General features: G+C 50.8%; 1 protein-coding gene across 1 annotated transcript; it reads left to right on the forward strand.

The window, feature by feature from the left end:
• The first annotated feature begins 1,456 nt into the window (after positions 1-1,456).
• Positions 1,457-22,626, forward strand: rab20 (RAB20, member RAS oncogene family). The gene is made up of 2 exons (XM_078403006.1): positions 1,457-1,635; positions 20,885-22,626. The coding sequence occupies exons 1-2, from the start codon at positions 1,464-1,466 to the stop codon at positions 21,367-21,369; spliced, it is 657 nt and encodes a 218-aa protein (XP_078259132.1). The 5' UTR covers positions 1,457-1,463; the 3' UTR covers positions 21,370-22,626.
• Positions 22,627-23,882: the final 1,256 nt, after the last annotated feature.

A 23,882-nucleotide genomic window follows, 5' to 3' on the forward strand; every position in this document is an offset into this window, starting at 1 on the left:
TCACAGGGATCAATCTCGTGAACCTACACTGAACTGCTTCAATTACAAAGATGTCCTTCCTCAAATTAGGAGACCAAAACTGTACACAATATTCCAGATGTGGTCTTACAGGGCCCTACACAACTGCAGAAGAACCTCTTTACCTCTATACTGAAATCCTCTTGTTATAAAGGCCAATATGCCATTAGCTTTCTTCATTGCCTACTGTACCTGCACGCCAACTTTCAGTGACTGGTGTACAAGGACACCCAGGTCTCGCTGCACCTCCCCCTTACCTCACCTAACACCATTGAGGTAATAATCTGCCTCCTTGTTTTTACCACCAAAGTGGATAACCTCACATTTATCTATATTATACTGCATCTGCCACGTATCTGCCCACTCACTCAACCTGTCCAGGTCACCCTGCAACCTCCTAACATCCTCTTCACAGTTTACACTGCCACCCAGCTTTGTGTCATCCGCAAACTTGCTGGTGTCGCTTCTAATTCCCTCTTCCAAATCATTAATATATATGGTAAACAGTGGGTGGGGCAGCACTGAGGGAGTGCCACACTGTGGAAGGGGTAGAACTGATGGAGTGCCACACTGTGGGAGGGGCAGTACTAATGGAGTACCACATTGTGGGAGGGGCAGTCAAAGTCACTGTGGGTGGGGCAGCAGTGAGGAAGTGCCACACTGTGGGAGGGGGCAGTACTGATGGAGTGCCACACTGTGGGAGGGGTAGTACTGAGGGAGTGCCACACTGTGGGAGGGGTAGTACTGAGGGAGTGCCACACTGTGGGAGGGGCAGCCCTGATATTGTGTAATCTGCCTATTATTGTGTAATCTGCCTATTTTAGTGCTTTTATTGTTGGACTGTGGGTGACTGAATTTCGTCCAAAAAACTTTTTTGGACGACAAATAAAGCTATCTTGAATCTTGAATCTTGATAGAGTGTCACACTGCGGGTGGGGCAGTACTGATAGAGTGCCTTACTGTGGGAGGGGCAGTGCCAAAGTCCCGAACTGTGAGAGGGGCAGTACTGATAAAGCGCCGCACTATGGAAGAGGCAGTACTGTATTGTTAGGAGGACTCTAATAAGAAGTTGTACTGTTAGAAAAGGAGATTTACATCATAGAACCACATCAGCCACATAAGTGGCAATGGTTCTGTATTTAAGGAAAAGGGGAGGCGCGAACACCACTAGGCATAACCCCAGCAATATTGAATCCAGAGACCCTCACCAAGAATGTATTGCACGGTTTTTAGTTTGTGTATATGTTTTTATTGCGAATAGAGGGAGGAGGGAGGAGGGGTGGGTGGGCCGAATGTCTGTGCCGCTCCGCGAGTTTTGAAGTTGGGAAAAACTTTATTCCGGGGCGGACACTTGGGGCGGGTGTTTCCGCTTTGCTCAGGAGGAGGGTTTGGCGGAGAGTGAGTAGTCGGGAGCAGAGATATCCTGGTCCCGGGGCGGCTGCAGGATGATGAAGCCGGACGGCAAGGTTGTGATCCTGGGCGACGTGAACGTGGGCAAGAGCTCGCTGCTACAGCGCTACACCGAGCGCCGCTTCCACGACACTCTCAGCACCTTGGGCGCCGCCTTCTACCTCAAACACTGGGGCGCCCACAGTATCTCCATCTGGGACACAGCGGGTGAGACGTGGGGGGAGTGGGTGGGGGAGGGGTTGGAGGGGGAAGGGGTTGGAGCGGGGACGTGGGGGAGAGGGGTTGGAGAAAGGGGTTGGAGCAGGGAGTGAGGGGGTCAGGGGTTGGAGCGGGGACGTGGGGGAGAGGGGTTGGAGAAAGGGGTTGGAGCAGGTCAGGGGTTGGAGCGGGGACGTGGGGGAGAGGGGTTGGAGAAAGGGGTTGGAGCAGGGAGTGAGGGGGTCAGGGGTTGGAGCGGGGATTGGGGGGAAGGGGTTGGAGCGGGGGGTGGGGGAAAGGGGTTGGACGGGGGAGAGGGGTTGGAGCGGGGGGAGGGGGAGAGGGGTTGGAGCAGGGAGTGAGGGGGTTATGGGTTGGAGCAGGGATTGGGGGGAAAGGGGTTGGAGCGGGGATTGGGGGAGAGGGGTTGGATCGGGGGAGAGTGAGGGCTTGGAGCAGGGAGTGAGTGAGCGGGGGGGGGGTGGGGGAGAGGGGTTGGAGCGGGGGGGGGGGGGAAAGGGGTTGGAGCAGGGAGTGCGGGGCAGGAGCGGGGGTGAGGGGAGGTGGGATAATGGGAGCGAGGGATGGTAAGAGGTAGGGTGAAAAAGGAGGGGTGAAGTGAGGGGGCAGAGGGGTGAGGTGAGAGGGGTCGAAGGATGTGGGGGAGAGGGAGGTGGGGTGAGAAAGGTGAGGGCTGAGGTGAGGGATGGGGTGTGAGAGGGATCAACAGAAGTGGGGTGGAGGGGGAGAGGGGTGAGGTGAGGGGGGAGAGGGGTGGTGCAGGGCCGGGATGAGGCAGTCAGAGGGACGGATTAAATCCCACAAATCTACTTGGACGACCCCTTCCTCCTCTCCCCATATGCTCCGTCTCCCAACAGCATTTTTTAATCCGGCTGCTACACAAATGCAACTTGTCCAGTTTTCCTGACTTACTCGTCCAAGTGTGAAATTTGACACCAAGCCCGAGCGTACGTGTCTGGTCCCTCGGCCGCAGGTCACCGCTTTGTAGGGCAGTGACTGGGGGCAGCATTGAGGCCGTTCGGCCCCTCTGCTCCGGGCTAGCGCACCCCGCGAGTTCCCAATCCCAGCACCCTCGCTCTCCGGGAGAAGAGTTCTCCAACTGGCTCGGTAGACTCCGCCTGATGCGGACAATTTCTCCACAAATTGGAGCATTACTTTAAAATCTTAGGAAACTTAAAAATTGAATGTAAGACCATCCCGTACACCATCGCTTGTCCAGTCGCCTTTCGTGCCTTGGCTCGTCTCGATGCTTTAGTAATTGTTGAGTGCCTCCGTCTCCAACACCCAAGAGATACTGAGGGACCGCCGCACTGTGGAAGGGGTAGAGTTGAGGGAGCGCCGCACTGTGGGAGGGGTAGTGTTGAGGGAGCGCCGCACTGTGGGAGGGGTAGTGCTGAGGGAGCGCCGCACTGTGGGAGGGGTAGTGTTGAGGGAGCGCCGCACTGTGGGAGGGGTAGTGCTGAGGGAGCGCCGCACTGTGGGAGGGGTAGTGTTGAGGGAGCGCCGCACTGTGGGAGGGGTAGTGCTGAGGGAGCGCCGCACTGTGGTATAGTGTAAGGGGTGATTTTTGGTCGGTGTGGACTCGGTGAGCCGAAGGGCCCGGAGGAAACCCACGCAGACACAGGGAGAACGTACAAACTAACTCCCCACGGACAGATTCGAAGTCGGGATTGAAGCTGGGGCTGCGAGGCAGCATCTCTGCCTGCTGTGTTACGGTTAGGAAGGGTGTCTGTCGCAGGGTGGAGTGTAGAGCTTTCTATGGTTGGAGTTGGCGATCTCAGTGTGAACGTGGTCTGTGGCTCATCAAGACCACAGTGGGCTTAGAGTCATAAAGCACTGCTTATAAGTTCACAGGTTATTGGAACAGAATCAGGAATTTGTCAATCTATGCCTTAAAAATATCCATTGACTTGGCCTCTACAGCCGTTTTGTGGCAATGAATTCCACAGATTCACCACCATCTGACTAAAGAAATTCCTCCTCATCTCCTTTCTCAAAGCATGTACTTATTCTGAGGCTAAGGTCTCTGGTCCTAGTCTCTCCCACTAGTGGAAACATCCTCTCTACATCCACTCTATCCAGGCTTTTCACTATTCGGTAAGTTTCAATGAGGTCCCCCCTCTTCCTTCTAAACTCCAGCGGGTACAGGCTCAGTGCTGTCAAACACTCATATGTTAACCCAAACATTCCTGGGATCATTCTCCCGGTAAAGGAGGTGGGAGGAGTTCGAGTCTCGGGAGTAGACTTTGTGATGGAGACTGGGCATGTGTCCAGTTTTCCTTGAAAATAGACACAAAAAGCTGGAGAAGTTGAGCAGGACAGGCAGCATCTCTGGGGAGAAGGAATGGGTGACTTTTCGGGTCGAGATCCTTCATCAGACCTTGTCCAGTTTTCCTGACTTACTCATGTTCATACCTTCAAGACAGAGGTTCCTGTACCACACATCCTCAGCCGTACCACACAATCAAGGTTCAAAAACGAGTCCACTTCCCACACTTTGGAGTCCTCTCTCAACAAAGGTAGTTACCCATGAAGAAATTCACCATGACCTTCAGTGTGCTGGGTCAGCCTTTGTCCAACTGAGAAGAAGAGATCATCATAAGATTTTGGAGCAGAATTTGGCCATTTGGCCCATTTAGCCTGTGCAGCCATTTGGTCATGACTGATCTATTTTTCCCTTTCAACCATATTCGTCTGCCTTCTCTCCATTACACCCGACACCCTTACTAATCAAGAACAAATCAGTCTCTGCTTTAAAAATACCATAATCACTCAGCCTCTACAGCCATCTGTGGCAATGAATTCCACAGATTCGCCACCCTTTGTCTAAATAACATTTTCCTCATCTCCATTCTAAAGGTACGCCCTTCTGTTCTGAAACTGTGCCCTCTGGTCCTAGACTCTCCCCCTACTGGAAACATCTTCTCCACATTCTCTATTTAGGCCTTTGATTATTAGGTAGGTTTCAATGAGATCCTCCCTCACCCTTCTGAACTCCAGTGAGTACAGGCCCAGAGCCATCAAACGCTCCTCATGGGTTTGAAGATGGATGCCTCAAATCATCTGTGAGTTCAGTCTATTCAGACAGCACTGATCCCTCCCCTCTTGAATGGTTCTGGGATTGGATTAAAGAGAGTAGGCATCTGAAGGCACTGGAGAGATGCCACTGTATCCAGGGGAAAGGTTGGTGAACCACTGTCAGAGCCCTCTGTCAGCCAAACATCCCCAGCATTTGGTTCCTGTCTCCCGGCTTCTATCAGGAGTTTGCTTAGCAGGCAGGCAGATGTGCTCAGAGCCACCTGTGAAAATCCAGCATCCCAATGATTGAATGAAGAAGCGTTCAATGTGGCACTGAGATCCTGGAATCCAGGCTTCAGGAACACATAACTCATGGTAAATGGATGTAGGACTACACCATGGGCGGTGCAGCTGGTAGAGCTGCTGACTCACAGTGCCGGAGACCTGGGCTCACTCCTGACCTCTGGTGCTGTCTGTACGGAGTCTGCATGTTCTCCCTATGACCATGTAGGTTTCTTCTGGGTGCTTCGGCTTCCTCCCACATCCCAAAGACATGACAGTTTGTAGGTTAATTAGCCTCTGTAAATTCCCACTAGTGTACAGGGAATGGATTAGAAAATGGGGTACCTTAGAACTAGTGTAAACAGGTGATCGCCTGTGGACAGGTGGATTGTCCAAGGGCCTGTTTTCATGCTGTATCTCCAAACTAAACTAAATGACCCACCATCCACCTCCCCAACTGCCTTGTGGCAGACTCTACAGGTCTCACTGAGCACCTTTAAGCCGACTCAAATGTACACAACTGGAGTGGAAAATATGTCTTCCTCAACCCATGTGGCAAAGGGGCCACATAAGAAGAAGATGTGTAGGAAAATAACTAGATGCTGGTACAAATCGAAGGTATCACAAAATGCTGGAGTAACTCAGCGGGTCAGGCAGCATCTCGGGAGAGAAGGAATGGGTGACGCTTTGGGTTGAGACCCTTCTTCAGACTGATGTCAGGGGAGGGGGTGGGACAAAGAAAGGATGTAGTTGGAAACAGGAAGACAGTGGGAGAACTGGGAAGGGGAAGGGAAAGAGAGGGACAGGGGAGCTATCTGAAGTTAGAGAAATCAATGTTCATACCACTGGGGTGTAAGCTGCCCAAGCGAAATATGAGATGCTGTTCCTGCAATTTGCGGTGGGCCTCACTATAACAATGGAGGAGGCCCATGACAGAAAGGTCAGACTGGGAGGGGGAGTGGAAATGCTGAGCCACTGGGAGATCAGGTTGGTTTAGGCGGACTGAGCGAAGGTGTTGAGCGAAACAATCGCCGAGCCTGCGTTTGGTCTCGCCGATGTAGAGAAGCTGAGTGGGAGGAAACGGCTTCATCAGAAGCTCTTGAGTTTAAACTCCACTTCAGTAAATTGGGTGCTGGATAATATGGAACAAGTGACCATTTGAATGGCTTGTCACTGGCTCGCATTATGGCTGGACAATGCCTGCTCTCTCGCACGCTCTCTCTGTTTCTCTTGTGTTCTTGCCCTCTTGTAGTAGCCTTTTGTGGGACTTTACTGTCCAGGAATTGTTGTCATTTTCACTGACCTTGGCAATTCCCTTTTGGAAACGGCTCATTAGCTGAGTGGTGCCGGAGGGGGAGGAGAGGGGGGGGGGGGGGGGGGGAGGGGGGGGGGGAAGGATCCAAACAGGAGAATCATTCCTCCTTGTACAACAACATTTACAATACAACACAATATATCTTTATTGTCGTTGTACAGGGGTACAAGGAGATTGGGAATGCGACTTCCATTCGATGCAATAAATTAATTAGCTAATCAGTATTAATTTAAACGACCCAATGAAACAAATTAGAACAGTTTTAAAACAGAATAAAGTGCAAGTAGATCTGTGCCGGTTCACTGTGCAATGTGACCATCCGGCTCAGCTTGCTTGTGTTGTTTAGTTGCTTGTGTTGCTTAGTTGCTTGCGTGATTATAGGTTGTTTTTAAGTTGTTTCTTTGCTCTTTTGAACACTGGACAGTACAGGGTGCAGCAGGTAGGAGGAGAAGGGTTTACATTGGCAATGCTGTCCACTGAAGGCCATTCTCTCCCATTGATATCCACCCTTCCCACCTCCCCTTCATAAATTGGGCAGCAGAATAATTTTTCATTGAGGAGAAGGAGGAGAGCTGCTGGGGGAGCTGAATAGGTTAGACACATCAGCAGAGGAAAATGGACAGGCGACGCTTTGCATTGGTACCCTTCAACTGGCATTAAAGGGTGCCAATCCGGAAATGTTGTCTCTCCACTTCCATCCACAGGTGCTGCCTGACCCGTTGAGTTCCTACAGCAGCTCTCCCTCTCTCCTTTTGTTTTGCTCCAGATTCCAGCAGATGCAGTCTCTTTAGACTTTAAGGATGCAGCGTGATACCCTTCGGCCCATCGAGTTCACGCCGACCAGCAATCACTCTGTACACCAGCACTATCCTACACAATAAGGACAATATATAATTTTCAGGTCAATTAACCTACAAACCTGTACGTCCTTAGAGTGTGGCAGGAAACCGGAGCACCCGGATAAACTCCACGTGGTCGCAGGGAGAACGTACAAATTCTGTATGTACAGCACCCATAGTCGGGGTCAAACCGGCCACCCAAATTATCCAACTTACAGATGAGTGAAAGGCTTCGATAGAGTGGATGTGGAGAGGATGTTTCCACTAGTGGAAGAGTCTAGGACCACAGGTCATAGCCTCAGAATTAAAGGACGTTCCTTTAGGAAAGTGAGGAGGGATTTCTTTAGTCAGAGGGTGGTGAATCTGTAGAATTTTTTGGCACAGAAGGCTGTGGAGGCCAAGTCAATGGATATTTTGAATACAGAGATGGATAGATTCTTGATTAGTACAGTTGTCAAGGGTTATGGGGAGAGTGCAGGAGAATGGGGTTAGGAGGGAGAGATAGATCAGCCATGATTAAATGGTGGAGTAGACTTCATGGGCCAAATGGCCTAATTCTGCTCCTATCACATGACTGAGACTAAGAGCAATCTGAAGAAGGATCTCGACCCAAAACGTTACCCGTTCATTCTCTCCAGAGATGTCGCCTGTCCCCCTGAGTTACTCCAGCATTTTGTGTCAATCTTTGACTGAGACTAGGCTCTAATTGATTTAATTTCATGTGTTTTGAAGTCAACAATGGGGTTTTGACTCTTATCTCAGCATTAGTGGTCAGATCTCTGGCTGCTAGTCCAGTAACCTAACCACTACACTACCCTGACCATTTAGTGTTTCTTTTTCTCACTGGGGCTGTGTTTAACTAAGTATACAGTGGCTGGCAGTGAAATTGTTGGAATTCGCAGGAATGGAAACTGATAAAAAAAAAAAGCTCTGGCCTTTTCGTGGCCAGACTGATGAAGCGTGTCTCCGTTTACTTCAACACAAATCCTTACAGGAATCCCTGCTCATACACGAGTCTGTGTCAATGCATCTGATTTTGTTCTGAGTCATGACTGTAATGTTAATTGTGCAATGCTCTGACTGATAGACTGTGGAGCCACAGATTGTCTTGAAGCTGTTGCTCCACCTCTGAGCTTCTCGCAAGACACGGTTTGCACTGTTTTATTTGGCAGTAGCTTGTTACCACATCCTCACAAGACTCCTGCTCCCACTTGGCCTGTGCTGTAAAATATATTCGCCCTTCCTTCTCCCCCTCTTTATCAATGCCAGAGAAGACAACAGTGAGAAACTGGGGCAGGGGAGCCCAGAGCTCTTTGGAAATCACACGTGGAAATTACTGGGGCAGGAGGCAAGTGGAAACTGAGGGGGTGAGAATGCAGAAGTACAAGATGTTGCAATTCTCTGAGCCGAGCCGACTGGGACCTTGTCCTGCGTCCATGTCCCAAAGGCCTTAAACTATTACGCCTATGACTCTAGTCACTGTGGTCACCGAGCATTGCCAATGGTTTGGTTTGGTTTGGTTTAGTTTCTTTTATTGTCACCTGTACTGAGGTACACTGAAAAACCTTTTGTTGCGCACTATCCAGTCAGAGGAAAGACAATACATGATTACAATCAAGCCAATTACAATGTATAGATACATGATAAGGGAATAATGTTTAGTGCGAGGTAAAGCCAGACGTGAGGGCTGGGAAGTGAAGTGCTCTCCGAGTGATATACTGGATATATGTTCACAAGTGATAGGAGCAGAATGAGATGATTTGGCTACTCTGCATCAAGTCTACTCTGCCCTTCAATAATAATAATAATAATAATAATAATAATATTCATTTATTGTCATTGCAACGAGTACAACGAAATTTTAAAAATAGCCAATCGTGGCTGATCTATTTTTCTCTCCCAATCCCATTCTCCCGTCATCTCCCCATAACCCCTGACACCTGTACTAATCAAGTATCTAACTATCTCTGCCTTAAAAATATCCATTGACTTGGCCTCCATGCACTGAGGAAATGAATTCCACAGATTCAGCACCCACTAATGTCAGAAAGTCCTCCTCATTTCCTTTCTAAAGGTGCGTCCTTTTATTCCGAGGCTATGGCCTCTGCTCCTAGACTCTGCCACTGGTGGAAACATCCTCTCCACATCCACTCTATCCAGGCCTTTCACCATTCGTCAGCTCAGAGTGAGGTGTTTTTTCTCCACTGGTGTCTTGCAATCTTCACCTTTTCACAATCTTGGACACTGGCAGCATCAACCCAACTCCCATCTCACCTTATCCTGGGAAGATCTTGTGTTCAGCTTCTCCACAGATCTTTCTGCCCCTTCATTTGGACCATCGATGGATGGACGTGAAATGGTGCCTTGATTACGTCTCCAGCCCTGGAGAGGGGTTCTGTCTTCACCATACTCTCATCCAAGTTGTACCCTCTCACACGGGTAGTGGAACTGTAGCCATTCTTATGAGTTTAATTTATTGTCATGTGTACCGAGGTACAGTGAAAAGCTTTTGTTGTGTGCGAACCAGTCAGCGGAAAGACAATACATGATTACAACTGAGCCATCCGCAGTGAGCAGATACATGACAAAGGGAATAATGTTTAGTGCAAGATAAAACCCAGTGAAGTCCGATCAAAGATAGTCCAAGGGTCTCCAATGAGGTAGATAGTAAATCGGGACTGCTCTCCAGTTGTTGGTCGGATGGTTCAGTTGCCTGATAACAGCAGGGAAGAAACTGTCCCTGAATCTGGAGATGTGCGTTTTCACTCCTCTGTACCTCTTGCCTGATGGGAGAGAGGGGAAGCGGGAGTGGCTGGGGTGCGACTCGTCATTGGTTATGCTGGTGGCCTTGCTGAGGCAGCTTGGGGTGTAAATGGAGTCAATCGAAGGGAAGTTGGTTTGTGTGATGGTCTGGGCTGCATCCGCAATTCTCTGCAATTTCCTGCGGTCTTGGATGGAGCTGTTCCCAAACCATGCGTGATGCATCCTGATAAAATGCTTTCTTGTTCGACGCCTGCGTAATGGGAGCAGTTGCAAGGCCACCTGACCCATGGTCTGTTTCAGTGGGGTCATTGCAACCCCAAGTGCCAGTGTCATCGAGAGCTGTCACTGCCCACTGCTGTAGTTCTCTGAAACGTAGCCCCTCTCTCTCCAAGTGATTCCGTCACTCAGTGCCTACAAAGCTGGCACATTACCACAGGAAGTAATAGGACCCACTGCACAGCTAACCCACCACTCCATCGTGTCATGGTTGAGGAGTCCCTGCACAAAGGAGCCCAACGCCACTTTAATCTCTGTATCAATACAGTGCACTCAAGGCGTTTCTAGAGCGCGTCTCTCCTATAACAGCCAGGCATTTGTATAAAGTAAACAACAGTCACAGGGTTCTCAATGACTCCCACTGTTCCATTGTTAAACCTCTTCAACGTCCACTTTCAGTTCCGCCGTAAGACCTTGATGCTCTCTGTGGATTTCCTGGATCTCCTTGTCCTTGTACTCAGTTGCTGCCTTGCCACTCCCTTGTCACCAGCGTGGTGTCCACAGCTTTTGTCTTGTTCTTTGGTCAGCCAGCTGAGGAGGAGAGTGCAGCGGGGCCATTTTGTTTTTGTTTAGAGATACAGGGTGGACATGTGCCTTCGGCCCACCGAGTCCACGCCGACCATCAATCACCCGTACACTAGTTCTATGTTATTCCTGGTCCCCTGGCGCTGTAAGGCAGCAGCTCTACCGCTGCGCCACCCTTGCTGTTCTTCACTGGGGACAGTTACTGCACAATTGACAGTGGTGCCGGTACATAACTCCCATCCCACAGTACGTACAGTTTTTAAAGGTGCACTCCTCATCGAAACATACAGAATAGTGAAAGGTTTGGATAGAGTGGATGTGGAGATGGTGTTTCCACTAATGGGAGTGTCTAGGACCAGAGGTCATAGCCTTAGAATTAAGGGACGTTCTTTTAGGTAGGAAATGAGGAGAAATTTCTTTGTCAGAGGGTGGTGAATCTGTGGAATTCTTTGCCACAGAAGGCTTTGGAGGCTGCCAATGGATATTTTGAAGGCAGAGATAGATAAATTCTTGATTAGTCTCGGAGGTTATAGGGAGAAGGCAGGAGAATGGGGTTGGGAGGGAGAGATAGATCAGCCATGATTGAATGGCGGAGTAGAATTAATTAGGCGAATTCTACTCCTATCACTTATGACCTTCACTTTATAATATAGTTGATGAGTGGAGCAGAGTACGCATTTCTCAAAGGGTTAACTTCTGAGGATTTGTTGCACAGAGCAGTCCTGCATCGTCTTGAGTTTGGAAGATTAAGGGCAGATGTAATGGAGACCAGTGTGTCTCATGGAGTTGACTGAGTGGTTGGAATGAAACAGATCCTTCTGGAAGGGAATGCCCTGAAAACGGAGAGAAAACCGTAAAATTGATGACAGACATTTAGGAGTAACCCTGGGACATGGATGAGAATCTACAATGTTCCCGGCAATCTGTACTAATCATTGAAAATTTGTGATGTGGCCATTTGGCCCATCATGTTGGTGTTGGGCGATAACTTGCCAATCCAATCTCACCTCCTAGCACCAGGTCCACAACCGTGAAGGTCATGAATCTTCAGGGTCGCATCATGTACTCTGGTTAAATGTGGAAATGAGATCTCTCTCCCCATCATAGCTCGCATGTTCCAGACTCCTACACCTGAGTGAGAAGATATGTCCTCATCGTCTCTCAACTACTAATTATGTTCAATTTGTGCCGCTGCGGTTTTGAAGCCTCTGCTGAGGGAATTTGATCCTTCCTCTATTTTATAGAACCCTCATAATTTTAAACATTGGAATTTGATCGCCTCTTCCTGTCTTGTAAGGAAAACCAGCCCAGCCTCGCTAGTCGGAGCTAAAATATTCAAGGCACATCATAAATCTCCTCGGCACCTTCTCCAGTACAATCCGATGTCTGGGCTGGCAATCCATTGGAAATGTCAGATCTTGGAATGCTGGATTTCCTTTGTGTCCTGGGATGAATGTTTGGGGATAGGGTGAGGTGATAGTGATGGTACCGACTAGCAGTCATCTCATGCACTGCAGTGTTTGATACCGTGCAGAAACAGGCCTTCAGTCCACCGAGTCCATACCGACTATCACTCATTTACCTCAATCCCATTTATTGTCACAACATTCTTGATTAGGAAGGGCGTCAGGAGTTATGGGGAGAAGGCAGGAGAATGGGGTTGAGAGGGAAAGTTAGATCAGCCAAGATTAAGTGAAGTAGACTTGATGGGCCAAATGGCCTAAATCTGCTCCTGGAACTTATTCTCATCAACTCTCCAGATTCCACCACTCACCAGGTCACTAGGGGTAACTTATAGTGGCCAATGAATCGCACATCATCATGAAGTGTGAGGATATCAGGGCCCGCAGAGAATAGCCAAGTGTCACGGGTAACCTGTAAACGCCACAAAAACAGCACCTGAGATAGGGATGAAACACATTCACTAGTGCTGTGAGGCAGTGGCTCTACCCGTGTCACCATTGTGCTGCCCAGAATAGACCTGATGGACTGAGCAGCATGTCCCCACTGCATTGGACGAGGAATACTGAGATGCTAATAGGTGTACACGTGAGGCAGAACAATCTTTGATTATTAACCCAGTCTGGGTTAATTGTTCTTTTATTCTTGCATAGGCATTCAAGGATGTTTAACTAAAGCCACTTGTCTCTTTAGTTGGGTAAGAATTGGTTTCTGTGCTGGACCTTGGCCCACTTAAACCTGGCAGTCAGGTGACCGGGGAGTGGTTGAGATTTAGCTCAGGTTGTGTGCCTTTGAACAGAGTTGTTTGTGTAGACAGAGTTTAAGGTTACAGCGAACTGTAAATATCGCTGGCTGCCTATTTCAAGCTGACAAAGGTGCAAGCTAGCTCTGCATTGTTGAGGATAAAGATTTGAATATTGCAGCCTCAGGCTTGAAAACCATTGTTGATTAAATGCCAGGATCAGATTTTTGCTGGACACAGATTGTATTAACCTCCCAGTTGGGATGGATATCCAATTACGGACATCACACTTCCATGAGAATGTCCCAACCTCAGAGAGGTTTACTGGTGCAGTCCCAGAGTGAGGGACTTCAGTTCCACAGGTAGATTGGAGAAACTGGGAGTGTTCTCCTGGGAGCAGAGAGATTAGGGGAGATTTAACAGAGACGTTCATCATCGGATTTGTTTTGCTTGAGTGAGATAGAAGAAATTGTTTCCTGAGGCAGGAATGAGGGGGGACCTCATTGAAACATGCAGAATAGTGACAGTGAAAAGTGAAGAAAAAAAAAAGAAAAACATGCAGAAAAGTGAAAGGCGATTGGCTGTAGGCAGGGTGTTTCCACTAGTGGGAGAGTCTAGGACTAGAGGCCATAGCCTCAGAATTAAAGGACGTTCTTTTAGGGAAGGAGATGAGGACAAATTTATTTCGTCGGAGGACGGTGAATCTGTGGAATTCTTCGCCACAGAAGGCTGTGGAGGCCAAGTCAGTGGATATTTTTACGGCAGAGACAGATAGATTCTTGATTAATTTATATGTCAGAGGTTATGGGGAGAAGGCAGGAGAATGGGATTAAGAGGGAGGGATAGATCAGTCATGATTGAATGGCGGAGTAGACTTAATGGGCCGAATGGCCTAATTCTACTCCTATCCCTTATGACCATATGAATGTGAGTGCCCAGAGGACACAGTGAAGGGGATGGGAAAAGAACCAGAGTGGAGAGAAGGGAGAATGTGTTTACACACGGCGGACAGCAGTGATCTGGGACGTGCTGCCTGGAAGGGCGGAAGAGGCAGATTCAACAGGAACTTTCCAAAGGGAACTGTGGGGAAAAATGGAAGGAGACACTGCCACAGGGCTGTGGGAGAGAGTATGGAGAGTGGGATAAATGGAGAGCTCCCATGGTCCGCACAGCTGGCTTGCTCTGGTTCTGTTGACTTTCATCTCTAAAAACAGGCACTCAACTGAGGGTAAGAATATCTTTGTAGTAAAACCTTCTTGGGTGCAGTTTTTAGAGAGGTTGGAGAATAGAGATTTGGAGATAGAGCATGGAAACAGGCCCTTTGGCTCACTGAGTCCACACGACCATCAATCACCCGTTCACACTAGTTGTGTTATCACACTTTCACTTCCATATCTATACACACTAGGGGCAATTTATAGACACACAGACAGCACCCGAGGTCTGGATCGAACCTGAGTTTCTGTGAGGCGGAAGCTCTACCAGCAGTCCCTTAGTGCCACCCTCAAAGTGCTGTGGGTTGTGTGAGAGAGTGGCAACATTTCAACGGCGGGAAAGGCCAGAGATTTGCTGGATCGAGGTATCTCCCATTCAAAGTGGGAGATGTGAGCATTGACCTCTTTGACTGTGTGGAGTTTGTATTTTGGGGCCACAGCGCCAGCCAGCTGTCACTTCAGAAATGCACATGGTAACGCGAGGCTGTGTTTAAAACTGTGAGCACCGGTGGTGGTAGCTCTGGTGCCAGTGGGTGGGAGTCACTGACCCACAGAGAGCTATGGCAGTGAAGGAGGCTTGATGCTAAGGTAGATAGTCGTGGTTCCCAGCAATGTGGTCACCCCACCAGCAGGAGGCAGGCTCAGCTGTATCTGAGTTTTGGAGATCCCTTTGATGTTCTGTTCCTGCTGAACCCACCCTGTGTTGCTCCCAGTCTGGCAACACCTCAGCAAACTGGGTCGATCTCTTCAGGTCCTGCCCAACTCCGGGCCCCACACAATCGTCTAATTTCACTCTTTACGATCCTCTTGGTTCCTCTCCGGGGTCCATGGCTCCATCATTGGTGTCCTTACCTTTGGAGGTGTGGAGATACCTCCCTCCAAAGCTCTCCAGTCTCTCACTTTAAAAGTGAAGGAGCATCATTCTGGGCAGAAGGTGCTATATCAATGGTAATTATTGTCGAGATGGGTCACTTTGAATCGTTTCCGAGGAAGTAGTCGGGACACTTGCCCCCCTTCGTGGTTTTTAGGAGTGGAGGTTCTGAGGGAAAGAGCTGAAATCTCTCACTTCCAGCGCCACAGCCCAAACAACATATACACTGGGAGCCTGGGACAAAGAACGGACTCTCCTCCAGCAGAGAGGAGACGTGGCAACACCCTCCATGATTGTGAAATCTGCCTATGGGGCCCTCCACATCGCATCCCTCCCCACCAGCAATCTGTGGTTTCCATCCTCTTGGTTTCTATCACTGCCGTAGTTCCCTGTGAAGCATGCCCAGTGCTCTATCTGCTATCTGCCTGTGCTCCGTCAGCTTGCACAGTTTATCCACCGCCTCTCAGAAGCCAGGGATCCCCCTCTTCTGCACCCTGCTCCAGGGTCCCATGTTATTGCTCCCCAAGTGTACAAATCCATCCAAGCTAACCCACGCGGCTGCTTGCATTTTCCCCACCAGACCCATTGCCTCCACGGATGCTGCTTGACCCGCTGAGCTCTTCCCAGAGGTTAACCAGGAATGTTGTCTGGGACGGCTGTGTCTGACCTTATAATTGATTGAGGTATAACAGAGGTAGATTAAAGGAGAGGGTATCGGTTTGGGGGTCAAGGGGAAGAGATGTAGAGGAGATCTGAGGAGGAATGTCTTCATCCAGAGAGCTGTGAGCACCTAGATTACACGAGCAGTGGGTATTAACAGCATTAGAGGTGCTTCGTGTTTAAGAAGTGCACAGATGAGCACTTGAATTTCCAGGCATAGTATGCTATGAGCAGAGCTGGAAGATGAAAGTAATATGGATGAATGTGGACGCGGTGGGCCGAATGGCCTGATTCCCTGCAGTTTGACAATGAAATGTTCCATGCCTTTGTGCACTGGAAGCTGTATTATTATTATGAACCCCCTTATTAACCCCTTAGTGGCATGTTGGCTGATGGGCCCCATTCCCTGGTGGTCGTAGTCAAAATGGCACTCGCTCTGGAATAGTGCCAATGTTCTGGAAGAGAGAGCGGGTATGATATTTGAAACACGTGTTGGAGGTGTAATTACCCACAGCTGGATGGGTCAGCATCGAAGAGAGACAAAAAGTGATGGAGTAACTCAGCAGGACAGGCAGCATCGCTGGACAGAAGGAATGGGTGACGTTTCGGCTCGGGATCCTTCCTCAGACTGGAGCCCATGGGGTTTTAAGTCGGACTCAGCTCTCGCCTTTGACGTCTCACACTGTTTTACAATCGTCTGTAACTTCCTGCGGAGAAAATCTTTGATGGATTAGCTGTCCTATTTTAGGGTCTTTTCGCTTTTCAAAGACCGACTGAAAGAGTGAAGTTCGTGAGGTTCACATTGGTTCCGCTGCAGCTTATCCCTGGGGTGAATGCAGCAACTCTGGGGGAGGTTGGATGCTGGGGCCAGGCCAATTGTGTGGGTGGGGGGAGCTTTGGAGAGGCCACTGCTGGGAGTGAGCAGTTGCAAGGGAGATATGGCCGACAGGGAGTGTTTGCAGAAGGAAAGGAGCTTGAGTACTAGTGCGTTAATCTGTGACAACAACCACAAGGGGATTGTTGACTGAAGTAAAACCCAACATCCGCCTGCAACATTGCATGGAAAATGAACCAGCCTTCCATGGTGGATTTAAAGTATTTTTCATGTGAAAGTCAGTGCCTAGGGTGAAGAGTTCAGTCCCACTGCAGGGAGCAGTAATTATGGATTGGAATTTATTTCAGTGCATTGGAAAATCCAAAGGGATCTTCTTAGTGTGGGAGGGATCTTATTGAAGAAGCATCCCAGTGTGGGAAGGGTGTCGTCAAGGGCGTCACTGCGGGAGGGGCGTTACTGAACGAACGCCATACTGTGGGTAGGATCTTGCCGAGGGAATGCCCCAGCAAGGGATGGATAGTACTGAGGGAGGTAGGTTAGATACAGATATGGGCTGAGAAATGGCAGACGGTTTAATCTGAGCTAGTGTGAGGAATTGCGCTTTGGGAAGTTGACTGTAAAGGGAAAGTATGCAGTTAATAGCTTGACCATAGCTCTCTGAAACAGTCAACAGGGCAGCATGGTGGCGCAGTTGTAGAGTTGCTGCCTTATAGCGCCAGAGACCCGGATTCAAACCAGACTATGGGTGTTTGTAGGGAGTTTGTCCGTTCTCCCTGAAACTGTGTGGGTTTTCCCTGGGATCTCTGGTTTCCTCCCACACTCCAAAGACACACAGGTTTGTAGGCTAATTGTGTGTGTGTAGGCCAGTGTTAGTGTGTGTGGATCGCTGGTCGGCACGGACTCGGTGGGCCGAAGTGCCTGTTTCAGCTCTGTATCTTGAAACTAAACTAAACAAGTAGGTAGTGTGTAAGAAGGAACTGCAGATGCTGGTTTAAACCGAAGATAGACACAAAAAGCTGGAGTAACTCAGAGGGACAGGCAGCATCTCTGGAGAGAAGGAATGGGTGACGTTTCGGGTCAGATAGAACGGTAAAGAAGGCATATGCTATGCTTTCCTTTGCAGTTCAAGGAATTGAGTATGAGTCAGTAAGTCATGGTCAAGTCAACTTTATTTGTCACATACATATACAAGATGTGCAGTGAAATGAAAGTGGCAATGCCTGCGGATTATGCTAAACTACAAAACAATAGATTTTCTTTTTTAACACAAAAAATAAATTAATACAGTAAATTAAATTAGTCCCTGGTGATATGAGAGTTAACAGTCCTGATGGCCTGTGGGAAGAAACTCCGTCTCAGCCTCTCTGTTTTCACAGCGTGACAGCGGAGGCGTTTGCCTGACCGTAGCAGCTTTTAAAATCTTTGGTTAGGTCACATTTGGATTGTTTAGTGCAGTTTTAGTCACCCCAATACAAGAAGGGTGTTGAGGGTTTGGAGAGGGTGCGGAAGAAGTATACTTGCCCAAATTAAATGGCATTAGCTAAAAATAAAGATTGGGAGGGCGTGCAGCGTAGGTTTACTAGGTTAATTCCCGGAATGGCGGGACTATCATATGTTGAAAGACTGGAGCGACTAGGCTTGTATACACTGGAATTTAGAAGGATGAGAGGAGATCTTATCGAAACGTATAAGATTATTAAGGGGTTGGACACGTTAGAGGCAGGAAACATGCTCCCAATGTTGGGGGAGTCCAGAACAAGGGGCCACAGTTTAAGAATAAGGGGTAGGCCATTTACAACTGAGATGAGGAAAACCTTTTTCAGTCAGAGAGTTGTGAATCTGTGGAATTCTCTGCCTCAGAAAGCAGTGGAGGCCAATTCTCTGAATGCATTCAAGAGAGAGCTAGATAGATCTCTTAAAGATAGCGGAGTCAGGGGGTATGGGGAGAAGGCAGGAACGGGGTACTGATTGAGAATGATCAGCCATGATCACATTGAATGGCGGTGCTAGCTCGAAGGGCCGAATGCCCTCCTCCTGCACCTATTGTCTAATGAAAACTTGAATTGTTTTCTTGAGAGCACCAGAGATTGTGGGAGACCTAGTAGGAATTTGTAAAATTATGGGAGGCATGGGCAGAGTGGACAGTCTGAACGGAGTGCTGTGCTGTGGGAGGGGCAGTGATAGGGGAGTGCCGCACTGTGGGAGGGGCAGTGTTGGGGGAGTGCCGCACAGTGGGAGGGGCAGTGATGAGGGGAAGGGGACGGTTCAGGTATCCTCTGACTTTGCCCCACGTCCCACTGGGGACATTTGACCTCCCCCCATCGTTCACTGATGTTGCTCTAATGGTGACCTCCTCCTGCCTGTTCTGGTTCCTCTCTCTGTTCCTGCTCTGCTCTGTGACCTTTGACAGGAGATGCCACTCCTGGTAGCAGAGGTCACCCGTGCCGATGCCCTGTCCATGCCATCCGCTGGCCACCTGCATGGGCATGGGGTCGGTGTTGACCCTGTGAGCTCTCGGGTGGACTGTATCGCCTCTCTCCTATATGACCTGTTGGGAGCTTCTAGATGGTCCGTATTCAGTACCCATATCTCCACTTGCAGGGATCCAAATATAAATTGTGTGGCTTTCCATCGGGAACTTCCCGGGATCCCATTAACTGGACACCAGTCGGGAGGCCTCCAGCTGCCCGATCCTTTGACTCTATGCCAACAGAGAGGAAAGGTGGGCAGCGGACTGGGCCATCAGCAGAGTTGAAGGCTGAAAGGTCTCTTGTGTTTGGTGTCTGAGGAATTCCAGCGCTGATCTCATCCTCCTCCAGCCCTCGTTGTGCATTCCAGACTCGGCCCACAGTCTTCTCGACATTCTGGAAAGTTCCGCAGTTTTCTGAGTGAAAGGAAGCCTCTGTTGTGGTGATGTTGGGGTGGGGTGGAGGGTGTTTGGTGCCTCTGGCTTTTATTCTCCTTCCCCATCCCCCTCCTCGTCATTCTTCTCCCTTCTCCCCCTCTGTCCGCTCCTCTCCCCCTCTGTCCGCTCCTCTCCCCCCTCCGTCCGCTCCTCTCCCCCCCCCCCGTCCGCTCCTCTCCCCCACGGTCCGCTCCTCTCCCCCTCTGTCCACTCTTCTCCCCCTCTGTCCGCTCCTCTCCCCCCCCCCGTCCGCTCCTCTCCCCCCCCCGTCCGCTCCTCTCCCCCACGGTCCGCTCCTCTCCCCCACGGTCCGCTCCTCTCCCCCACGGTCCGCTCCTCTCCCCCCCCGTCCGCTCCTCTCCCCCCCGTCCGCTCCTCTCCCCCCCCGTCCACTCCTCTCCCCCACGGTCCGCTCCTCTCCCCCCCGTCCGCTCCTCTCCCCCCCCGTCCGCTCCTCTCCCCCCCCGTCCGCTCCTCTCCCCCCCCCCCCCGCTCCTCTCCCCCCGTCCGCTCCTCTCCCCCCCGTCCGCTCCTCTCCCCCCCCATCCGCTCCTCTCCCCCCCGTCCGCTCCTCTCCCCCCCGTCCGCTCCTCTCCCCCCCTTCCGCTCCTCTCCCCCCCTTCCGCTCCTCTCCCCCCCGTCCGCTCCTCTCCCTCCCCGTCCGCTCCTCTCCCCCCGTCCGCTCCTCTCCCCCCGTCCGCTCCTCTCCCCCCGTCCGCTCCTCTCCCCCCGTCCGCTCCTCTCCCCCCCCGTCCGCTCCTCTCCCCCCCGTCCGCTCCTCTCCCCCCCCGTCCGCTCCTCTCCCCCCCCGTCCGCTCCTCTCCCCCCCGTCCGCTCCTCTCCCCCCCCGTCCGCTCCTCTCCCCCCCGTCCGCTCCTCTCCCCCCCCGTCCGCTCCTCTCCCCCCCCCGTCCGCTCCTCTCCCCCCCGTCCGCTCCTCTCCCCCCGTCCGCTCCTCTCCCCACCCGTCCGCTCCTCTCCCCCCCCGTCCGCTCCTCTCCCCCCCGTCCGCTCCTCTCCCCCCCGTCCGCTCCTCTCCCCCCCTCCCGTCCGCTCCTCTCCCCCCCCGTCCGCTCCTCTTCCCCCGTCCGCTCCTCTCCCCTTCTGTCCGCTCCTCTCCCCCCCCATCCGCTCCTCTCCCCCCCGTCCGCTCCTCTCCCCCCCCGTCCGCTCCTCTCCCCCCCCGTCCGCTCCTCTCCCCCCCTCCCGTCCGCTCCTCTCCCCCCCCCGTCCGCTCCTCTCCCCTTCTGTCCGCTCCTCTCCCCCCCCCGTCCGCTCCTCTCCCCTTCTGTCCGCTCCTCTCCCCCTCTGTCCTCTCCTCTCCCCCTCTGTCCACTCCTCTCCCCCTCTGAACCCCCCTCTCTGTCCCTCTCCCCCCTGTCCCTCCTCTCGTTCCCCCTTTGTCCCTCTTCTTCTCCCCCTCTGTCCTCCCTCCACAGTGAACGAGGGGTATTGTATGTCGTGCTGTTCCTTCACTAGTCCCCGGTCCGGGGTGGTCAGTGGGCATGTCTAACGTTGTCTTGCTTCTGCAGGTCGGGAGCAGTTCCACGGCCTGGGCTCTCTGTATTGCCGGGGTGCAGCCGCGGTGATCCTCACTTACGACGTGACATCCCGGCACAGCCTCCGCGAGCTGGAGGACCGTTTCCTGGCGCTGGCCGAGTCGGCGCTGCCCGACTGCATCTTTGCTGTGGCCGGCAACAAATCTGACCTGACCGCCGAGAGTGTGGAGCCGGGGGCTCGGCCTCCTGCTCAGAGGCAGGTGACCAGGGATCATGCCATCCGCCTGTACAAGCAGCTGATCAAGTACCGGATGCTGGAGGAGAAGGACCTGCCTGCGGCGGAGAGCGTGTGCTTCGAAACCAGCGCCAAGACAGGCCACAACGTGGACCTGCTGTTTGAGACCGTCCTTGAGCTGGTGGTGTCCGGGATCGTGAAGAAACCAAAGGAACCGGCCCAGACTGTGGATCTGGGGCACGGCATAAAGTCGAAGCATAGCCGAGCGTCCTGCTGCACCTAGGAGAGATGCCGAGATGCCGGAGCGCTGTGCGTGCGAGGGAGGCCCAACATGGAGGACAGAGGCCAAGCGTCGGCCTACAGTGGAGTTGTGCATCCTAGAACACAGGGTATCTGGGACCCGCACATTCCAAAATGCACACAACCAAGACTCAGCGCCTTCTAGAATACAGACAATCAGGGATCAGCGGGGTCTGGAACAAGCAGCCAAGGAACACTATGCTGTGGAACACACAGCCAAGACACAATGTGTTCTAGAACGCACCACAAATGCGCAATGTGTTCTAGAACACACATCAAGGTCCTCCCATGTTCTAGAGTGCCTATTAGAGACTTGTGTTCCAGAACACGTGCCAGAGATGCATTGGGTTCTAGAGCACATTGTTCTAGGGCACAATGGTCGGTGTATTCTAGGACACACAGCAACGACATGTTGCATTCCAGAGCACAGAACCGAGACACGTTGCATTGTCGAACACAGCAGAGGACGTGTCCTTGAGAGCACTGCAGAGCGCGCGGTGTGTTCTATTGTCCGCATTAGCCCCCTGTTCTAGAATGCACACGGCCGAGGCACGGTGCGTTCTGGAACCCACACGTCCAAGGCCACATGCCTTCAAGAACACACTGCTTGTGCCGAGTTGTGTGGTGTACTCTGTGGAACTGTGTTGAGGCTTGCAAGCGGCCTGGGACAATAGTGTTCCCGAATACATGTGGGTAAAGTACGACACATTGTAGAGTGCACGTTCTCCTAGACCCGCCTGGGCCACTGTGACTGGCAACACATGTGATCCACGTCATTGTTCTCAAATACACGTGGGGCTCTGCGTTCGGGAATAGCGGAGGATGTTGGTTGTTGACTTTGCTGCTGCGCCAAGTGCTGGATCACTTGTGAACATAACTGTCTTGAGCTCTCACCCAATGCAAGTGAAATCTCCCATTTCTGATCCTCTGTAGCCAGGACTAAATGCCCAGTTGCCAGCCTGATGGGTTAATGCAATAAGCAACTGTTTGCTCAGTTTTCTACGTGGAATGTGCTTACCTTGAGTATTTGGGGTGGATTCTGATCTGATTTCTGCCACCTTTATTTCAGTGGACTGAAACTGCAGTGTGCAGATGATCAGATTATAATTTATCAATGTATCTTACTGTAACTTAATTACTTTTAAAATGATCAAAAACACAATTTGTAATGTGATGCCATTAATGTGATGAAGTGTTGTCTCTGAACAGATTGTCAACAGTTCCGTGTAAAGCTTTTTTAAATGACTGTTACCAGAATTATATGCATTAAATTCACCAGTGCCTTTGAAAAACAATGTACTAACATGCTGGTCCTCGGTGTGTTTAAAGGGTAGATTTACTGAATACAATTTGTGCTCACTCCCTCAATGTAGATAATACTTTGTGAAGTAGCTTATTATTTACCATAATTTACTCCTATTTGGGCGGCACAGTGGTAGAGCGGCCGGCTGCCTCACCGTGCCAGAGACCCGGCTTCTATCCTGTCCCCGTGTCTGTGTGGAGTTTGCACATTCTCCCTGTGACAGCGTGCGTTTCCTCCAGGTGCTCTGGTTTCCTCCCACATCCCAAAGATGCGCGAGTTTGTAGGTTAATCGGCCTCTGTAAATTGCTCATAGTGTGTAACGAGTAGATGCGAAGAAGGGACAACACAGAAATAGTATGAACGGGTGATCGTTGGTCAGCGTGGACTAGGCGTGGTACCATTGGATATCTCTAAACTAAACTTGCCATGGCTCTATATTTCTGGCGTTTATGTTAATTGCCACATTGGTTTCAAACATATTGGGAACTCATCAGCAGTTCTAGCAGCAGTTGGATCCTAATCCATTTTATCTCTGCCCTGTATCTATTGTGTACCTTATTGCCTTATTTCGCTTGGATAGGCTACAACCCAGTGGTATGAATATTGACCTCTAACTTCAAGTAACCCTTGCTTTCCCTCTCTCCATCCTGGTTCGCTGACCATTCTGCCTGCCCTTCTGATTACATTTTACATTGTATGCCTCGTTGTCACCTTCCCCTAGTTAACAATGATCTATTCTACATTTTCCCTGATCCTCATTCCCTTTCATCTTTAGTCTTTATATCTTACCCTGCCATATCTCTCGTTTCCCTCTCCCCTGACTCTCGGTCTGAAGAAGGGTTTCGACCCTAAACGTCACCCATTCCTTTTCACCAGGGATGCTGCCTGTCCCGCTGAGTTACTCCAGCATTTTGTGTCCATCCCACAGACTGTTGCATGGTAAGACAGTTACGCACAGACAGATGCTTTGACTACAACTCTAAGCCTTGCACCGTGCCTTAAATGTGGCTGATATGGAATTGAGCTCCCAGCTTTAACTGGAATTAAGTGAAGTAATCTGCAATAAAAAGCACCTTGCATCAGCGGTGGTGACTATTGATGTGTTGAAACAAAGTGCTGATGTTCAGGGGAAAGGTGCTGCCTACACTCTGCCTGGCCCTAGCACTCCGTCCCTTAGCCACCCTCTGCCATGT

The sequence above is a fragment of the Rhinoraja longicauda genome, chromosome 7 (genome assembly GCF_053455715.1).
Source record: "Rhinoraja longicauda isolate Sanriku21f chromosome 7, sRhiLon1.1, whole genome shotgun sequence".
In the NCBI taxonomy this organism is placed as follows: domain Eukaryota; kingdom Metazoa; phylum Chordata; class Chondrichthyes; order Rajiformes; family Arhynchobatidae; genus Rhinoraja; species Rhinoraja longicauda.